The sequence below is a fragment of the Coenobita brevimanus genome, chromosome 64 (assembly GCF_032717465.1).
Source record: "Coenobita brevimanus isolate Jiangsu-jjx chromosome 64, ASM3271746v2, whole genome shotgun sequence".
NCBI classification, from domain to species: Eukaryota; Metazoa; Arthropoda; class Malacostraca; order Decapoda; family Coenobitidae; genus Coenobita; species Coenobita brevimanus.
Window position 1 is genome coordinate 29,582,478 of NC_137017.1, and position 8,465 is coordinate 29,590,942.

Genomic DNA, 8,465 nt, shown 5'->3' on the forward strand with positions numbered 1-8,465 from the left:
CTCTCTCTCTCTCAAGCTCTCCACGTCTCTACATATTAAAGCTCTCAGGCTCCTAAGACTCACGCAGTTGGATAAAATCGTCAGACTTCAGTTGGAATAGAGTGACAGAGTAATTGTGACCATGAGAGGGCAAAGAATAATGAAAATACACGTCATTATCCCGAGGGGGTTCGTAGGGTCATATTTATAAGTGGTATGGAAGGCATCGTAGTATCTGGTTGTTAGCGATTTATTTTACACATTACACTTTAATGACATGTCTTTAATATCGACAGTGTGTACATAAATATCATTCTTGAGGATACTGACGTGTAATGTGCAGAATAAATAGCAAAGGAAGAGACGTTACAAAATCAAAGTCCCCTAAAAGACGACCTAAAAAGAAATCACACCCAGTTGTCGTAAGCATTGAGTATCTCCTTACGAGTGCAACGGTATCACTAGAACTAACCCCTTCACTCCTAGGCTCTCTCTGTTAAGCTGAATAAAACACTTGTGTGGACGGTTGTTCCCCAGGGATGTAGTCGGGCATCTAGAGACTTCCTTGGTGAGTGAAACAAGATGGTGATGAGTTCTTCCTCTGTAATATTTTTCCAATTTCTTGCATTCTGGAATCTGCCTCACCCCATATTTTCGTGGTAAAAAGAGGCTGGGGTGACGACGACGACGATGATTGATGGTGGTGGTGGTGGTGGTGGTGATTATTTAGACAGCATCACCAATAAAAGACGCCCTTGTACAAAAACCGATAATTGGATAATGTTTTTAACCCCTTCAGTCAGAAATGTCTTTCCTAAACTAAGCAAAATAGTGACGATTAAAAACGGTCAGGCGGTAGCAGTGATGAACTATAATAAGTGTTAAGGTCATAAAGGAATTAACTGTAGGGCCGAGAATTATTGAAAAAACGTAGATTAAAATGTGGATATTGCTGTTTTTATGGGTGTTTATGGATGATATATAATGTTTGTGTGTGGGGGTGGGCTGGGGGAAAATGCTTCCAAACACACCACTTTTAAATGGGAAATGTAAATGGGTGACTGTTGGGTGGTTACGATGTTATGGGCATTGATATGGTGTGTGTGTGTGTGTGTGTGTGTGTGTGTGTGTGTGTGTGTGTGTGTGCGCGCAGTTTTGTTATGATGAGTTCAGCTGAATTTGGTTCTGTTCAGTTACGTTTAGTATTGTTTTGTGCCGTGCTGTGCTGTGATGTTTTTCTTAATGCTGAATTCAGGTGTATTTTAATATGCTGTGCTGTATTGTACTGTGTGGTGTAATGGTGTGCTGTACTGTTCCGGATTTTTTTGTTCCGTGGTAAGGTCCTTATGCACACACACACACACACACACACACACACACACACACACACACACACACACACACAGCCTTCAGGGTCACCAGTGCTTTTCAACCTCTTCTCAGTTATGGGACCCTCAAGTCATCTGTCATAATCTGTGGCATCCTAGACAATTTTCCTTTCAAACCGCTTTCAGGGCATACTGTCTTTGAGTGGGTAATAATAATAATAATAATAGTAGCAGTAGTAGTAGTAGCAGTAGTAGTAGTAGTAGTAGTAGTTGTAGGCTGTTGTTATTATTATTATTATTATTATTATTATTATTTCATCACATCAGTTGGTAGGTAATCACATCAACTTACAAAAACCTGTCACATACTAGACGGCGCAAATAATAAAGTAAATTATCATAAACCAAAATCAGAAGACGAACAATATTTTCGTTGACAACCCCATGTGATACTCATTGGCTCAGTTATTATTTATCATGTAATTATACCCATGTAAATATTATATTACCGGATGGCATCTATTCGAAATTATTATTATATGTATAACCTTTGTACTATTAATAGTTAATTATACACCATGTATATACCAGTCTAAAAATTCGTGACGTTTATGAAGATACTTGAAAAACATTGCTACGAGTGAACACACACACACACACACACACACACACACACACACACACACACACACACACAGTGAGAGGCATTGTGGTCATATGTAAATAACTGAGCAAAGCTAACTGGTCATTCAGTAGGCACACAACAGGAAGCTATTTAGTATGCAGACCAGTGAATAAATGATGCCAGGGCCCACGCTGTTCTCCTATTTTGATATTTTTCACGTTATTATTTCCAACGAGGCTCTGCTATATAATAAACCGGCGCTTGTATGTTGTTGAGCAGCTTGTGCCTTGTTTAGTGTGTTTGTCGTCAGCCGAATTATATCTCTCGTTGGAGGTAAGATTTTAGCTGTTATTACTATTTTATCATATCTTATTAATTTCCACTAGAATATTTCCAGCAGTCTTGTTCTCTGTATTATGCCTGTATGTTACTGAGTAGTATCGCCCATTTTTATTGTCGTTTCCTGGACTATGATATATTTCAATCGTAAGACACAAGAATATAGTTTTCCTCGCTGTTGTCATGTTTTTCTCCAGGTATTCTGGAATAACTTCAAGAGCTGTATTTAATTAAGCTGCCTTTCCTTTTCCCAATTGATTTTGAACGTCTAAGTTTTTACAACTGTCTTTATTTCTTTGGTGAAATGTACCACTAAAACAAAATGTATTAATATAATTTTACGGCCTTTTTTTTTTTAGGATTCTATATATATATATATATATATATATATATATATATATATATATATATATATATATATATATATATATATATATATATATATATATATAATACAAAATTTTGAGTGTGTGTGTGTCTGTGTCAGTGTGTGTGTGTACAGCATACACATACTTGAAATCACGAGAGATATAGTAAAGGCGTTACAAAGTGTTTGTATATGGTCGGTTAACACATTAGTTTCCCTTTGTATGTAGCACTGCTTGCCATGACGAAAATAGATCGAGTTCAGCTGTGCTGGAGTTAAATGCAGGGTTGTGACAGGTGGAGGCAGCATACATTACTCCTGCATGTCCTCGCTCTCTCGCCCCACGCACTCCACGGCTTCCACGTCACTCGCTGTACCAACCTCAGCTGTATTCTGAAATTTATCTTGAAATTATATCTTGCCGCCGTAGCTCTGGGTATGGCCATTTCACTCCATGGTTCATTAGTATAATTTCATGCAAATATAATGTTTAGAATTTGGCCTAGTGATGTCATATTTGTATACAACACTAAGCATAATTTCACCTGTGCCACAGAGGTCAGCCACTTTGCTTCTTTTATTAATGACATTTTGTGTGTGTGTGTGTGTGTGTGTGTGTGTGTGTGTGTGTGTGTGTGTGTACAGTATGTTTGGTAATTTGTGTGTGCGTGCACAGTATGTTTGGTAATTTGTGTGTGCGTGCACGCACGTGTGTGAATGTATGAGGACACTTTGATAGCTGAGATCACATAAACTCTATGCACGCACACACACACATATACAATTGCCTCCGCTCCAGTGTTTATTTTATATAGCAGTCACAAATTAAGTCCTTCAACCAGATGACGTATTTTCAAGCTTTATTCCTGCATCCTACATCCGATATTTATTCCATGAAATCCCTCATTTTGAAAAGGATAATGAGTTTTAAATTAACTATGTATTTTGCAAGTATCTAGGCTGAATATAATCATCTGGTAATTTCTGGTGGTAGCAGGAACAAAAATTATTTACTGCAATTAAAGAGATTAAAATTAAATTATTTTATTCGTAACTTATGGTCGTGTCCTTAAATCACAAAACGGAATGCGAACTCCTAATTTTCTGTCATTTTTGGAGCGCTTGTGGTTATTAAGTATGGTCTGCCTGTATCCCACTTTACAGAACTTGAACAGCAACCATATAGAAAGGCCAGATAAATTCCATCATTATCACGTCCTTCAAAAATCTTCGTAAATAATTTGGGGACTGCCTTTCACTTTGCGATTTCAGGTTGAAGCATACGGCACTTCATATTATTACCATGAGGTACTTTATTTTTTCCACCTCCAGGCGAATTTATTTACCTCAGGAGAAGCCTTTCCAGTTGGAAGAATTTAGAAACAGCCTTCATTAAGCCCTTCACTACTGGGGGCTGTTTTAAGATGCATAATATTGTCTTGAACTAGCAGTAATTGAATTAGGAGAGACAGGATTTGCTGGTAAATGAGGACGTTTCCTGAGGTCCACATCTTTTGTAGATACATAATTTGTTTGTATTTGTAACTCATGTGATACGAACGAATCACAGAGCAAACAGGCTACAGGGATCTCTCAAATCAAGCACGACCCACATTGTAATCACATTCCAGCAGAATAATTGCCTACGAGTATACTTAGATGGTTCTTTTGTGGTTTTTCGCTGGTTGTTTTGTGGTTTTGCGCCTGTCTTTTTGTGGCTGCTTGCCCCATTTTGTACATTTTTGAGTTCCAAAGTAATTATAAAGGTTCAGTCGAAAATCTGAACTAGGTGTCTGGGGATGCCAAGCGCAGGTACAAACATAGTAATTTTTAGTTCACTCTGCCCAGAAGTAAAGGTGTGAGGCCATGACGAAGAACATTAGTTAGTAGAACAAAAACACCAAACATCAGCACGAGCACCCATGCCAAGAAGAGAGAGAGAGAGAGAGAGAGAGAGAGAGAGTGTCCCTCGGGGAGTGTAATACTGACGTGCTTGGGGTGAAGGTGTTGATAAAGAAGATATGGACAAGTAAAAGGAGACTCATTTGCTTCTCACAGAGTATCCTACATGCCTGTGATATTTAAAAAATTTTCTTGTGGAATTTTGTCTTTTTTATTTTCATATTTTTCCCGAGAGGCAAGACTAATTAGCTGAGGAGACAGTGCTGAGGGGACAGGGGAGGGGGTAAGGGGGGAGGAAGCTGAAGGGAGCTTAGGAAACAACAGAGGCGTAATACCATCTTCTGAGAAAATATTAAGTGAAGGAATTATGTGAGGTCGAGAAGAAGAGCAAATTGATAGAAACAGGAAGACGAAAGGAGGAGGGGATGTTTATTTTATTTTTATTGTTTTTTAAATTTATTTCTTACGGCACGGAAATGACCAGAAGTTTGTTATAGACGATTTGTTTAATGTGATGGAACTGAGGCAGTCCCACAGCGTGAATAGTGCTTTAAGTTGTGGTTGCATGGGGTTAAAGTAGCCATGGTTGTTTGGCAGGATTTAGTCGTATTGGTAATTATGGAGCCAGTCGGCCCTCCAGTTCACTCTTCACTTTGCTGTCGACTTAACTGAAAGGAGTTAGCGATCTTCATCCGGTTAAAGCAAAGGTGTTATAGTGGATCTGCACACGCGCGCTCGCGCGCCACACACACACACACACACACACACACACACACACACACACACACACACACACACACACACACACACACACACACACACACACACACACACACACACACACACACACACACACACACAGCCGTAAGTGAGATTTGTTTACACTCAAATATTCCTTACATGTTATACAGTATTATCTAGCGGAAGATAAAGATGGATTGAATTTTTAGAGGCAACAAAAGACCCACATTGTAATAAGGCTTAGAGATATTTTGGAGGGGGGAGGAGGAGAAGAATGAAGAGGAGAAGGAAATTAGGAAAAAAGAAAAAACAACGAGCGGAACACAGCCCAAGGGGGGAAATTAATCGCTTCTTTCACTGGACCTGGATTTAGATATTTTTTCCTGCCTAACACCTGGCATGTTGTTCAGCCTTAGTGGAAGGTATTGGATGAGAAAATGAGGGAACGATATGAGGTTGTTAGCTGCGTGAGAGTAAACATGTAGCTAAGAAAATAAAAATAAAAAAGGAAAGAGGAGTAACAAATTTCAGAAGGAGCATATAGTATTACCTATGGTTTGGTAAATGCACATAGATTAACGAACGAGCGAGAAATTAAGTACAGAACAATACAGATAAGAATTTGTATCAGTACAGTAGAGACGAAACATCGAAATGATTTTCTTTATCATTCTGAGTTAGGTAATGATACTGAAATAAGGACGATTATGTGATTATCGACACAATATTGTTATATAAAAAATAGCTGTCTATCAACCTGTACTGTATATATATTCATCCACCTCAGTCCCGGAGGAGATGGCCACAAATGATCTCTCCATGTGTCGTCCAGTCGTCCGCCATCACGCTGCCTTCTACCCAGTTCACACACAGTCCTACATTCATATATCTCTATACCCTGTTCCTCCATCTCATCCTCGGTCAGTCCCTTTCCTTATCCCTCTCCACCTCACTCACATACGCTCCTAGCCAGTCTTTCATACTCCATTGTCTCCTCATGGCCAAACCATCTCAAAGTCCACATCAACACCGGATTGTTGGTGTTAAAAAAAAAATGTCCCGGGAGATTCAGCAACTATTTCTAATTGACGTACCTGTAGACGGGTATGGTGTCACTATAGCGATACCAGAGTACCAAGAGGGCGGAGTCTTTCTCGTGCTTGGGCGTGGGCGCGCATGGGAGGTCCGCCCGCCCACCTTGTACCACCCACACCGTCCGCACCACACCTGGGGGAGGCAGGAGACCGGGATTTAATGATGCATGTTACAGTATTTAACACCTGGCGAATTTAAAGGGTTTCATTTTAACCACCTGTGAGTACTGACGAGGAGAGTGTATGTGAGTGAGGTGGAGGGGGGGAGAGGGAGGGAACGGCCGACGATGATATGGAGGGATAGAGTGGAGAAGTATATGAGGGAGGGGGGCGTGAACTGGGAGCAGGGCAGTGAAATGGCGGGAGACAGGGCGACATGGAGGCGATTTGTTTGTGGCCACCTCTTACGGGATTGAGGCGTCTGGCAATAGGTAGACAGACAGAATACCTGATGAATTTAAATATCTCGCTATTATCGCCAAAGAACCATTATACCAATTAATACATGCAGAAGTTAAAGGTTTCAATATTACCTCCAGTTAAGCCTCGCTGGATTGAGAGTTCCAGTATTACCACTGAAGAACTCTAACAGCTTCTAACACCTGCCCTGTTAACACGTATCAGTATTACCGTGAAAGAAAACGGATCCAGGCAAATGGTTTCAGTATTACCACTAAAGCAATAAGACCTTGTAACACCTGCCGAATTAAGAGGTTTCAGTTTTGTTACACAGAAAACTATCATATTAATAGGTTTCAGTATTCCCGCCAAAGAACACTTGTTGAATTAAAAGGTTTCAGTATTACCACCAAAGAACTCCTGCTGGATTAAAAGGTTTCAGAATTACCTACAAAAAACACCTGCTGAATTATAGGTTTCAGTATTATCCCCCAAAGAACACCTGTTGAATTAAAAGGTTTCAGTATTATCCCCCAAAGAACACCTGTTGAATTAAAAGGTTTCAGTATTATCCCCCAAAGAACACCTGTTGGATTAAAAGGTTTCAGTATTACTTCCAGGGAACACCTGTTGGATCGAAAGGTTTCAATATTACCCCCAATTAACACCTGTCAGGATAAACTCTTTCATTATTTTCACCAAAGAATACCTACTGATGTTAATGGTGTTATTATCGCCACCAAATAATACCCACCGAATTGAGTATTTTCCGTAACAGTTAAAATATTTCGAATAACTTTTTTTTCATTAATAACACGTAAGAACACCTGCCGAATTGAATGGGTATAAATATCCCCTGCTTAGCCAAAAGAATTTAATTTTGAAGTCAATTAACCCTTAATGAACTGAGATCTTAATTATAAAAACATTAAGCGCTCGACGATTGAAAGGGGTTTAATTATACTTCCTGCCGATAATAACGTCAATTAGCACCAGAAAACTTGATTTATCGTAGGTCAGGAGGCCAGGTAATTTCTGCGTAACCCTTTGAATCCGGTCTGTGTGTGTGTGTGTGTGTGTGTGTGTGTGTGTGTGTGTGTGTGTGTGTGTGTGTGTGTGTGTGTGTGTGTGTGTGTGCTACCTCCTGAGGATTTTATTCAACTTACGAAAGCCTTCTCATAGAAAAAGGATTAATGATATGAGGATATAACTCCGCATTTCAGATAATCTCTCCCGAGCTGAATAAAAGCGTCTGAAAGTAGAAAGAATGAAATATAAGAAGGGATAGTTAGACTACGGGAATTAAATTATGTTAAGCAGATCTAAACCTTGCACAGTAATGACCATAATTAGTACAAGAAATTACACCTCTGACGTCGATTCTAATAACATTTGTATCAGTTGTTATATGAGAGCGTTGGTGAATGAGTTGGGAGAGGGAGACAGAGGGTGATGTTGAGGGATGGGGTGGCGTGATTGAAAGGGAGGGCTGCCTGACGGTGGAGAACAAGGTGGGATGGGACCGATTTGCTTGTGGCTACCCCTTCAGGCAGTAGAATAGACGGACACAGATAGAGAGACACCATACATCAGGTTCAAATAGTGTATTGTGTATGGCCATGAATACTTAGCATATTATAGAGCGATTCATGTTGAGTATGAAGTTAAAAATTCTATCATCATCATCATAA

At 39.7% G+C, this 8,465-nt stretch overlaps 1 protein-coding gene across 1 annotated transcript in view; it reads right to left on the minus strand.

The window, feature by feature from the left end:
- The window catches only part of LOC145404722 (uncharacterized), a 385,254-nt gene extending 378,135 nt beyond the window's left edge, over positions 1-7,119 (minus strand). Inside the window, exons 1-2 of the mRNA XM_080276272.1 lie at positions 7,074-7,119; positions 6,376-6,508 (exon numbers count right to left, since the gene is read on the minus strand). Coding sequence (XP_080132398.1) covers positions 6,376-6,508; positions 7,074-7,119 — 179 coding nt within the window. The remainder of the gene's footprint in view (positions 1-6,375; positions 6,509-7,073) is intronic.
- Between the last annotated feature and the right edge of the window lie 1,346 nt (positions 7,120-8,465).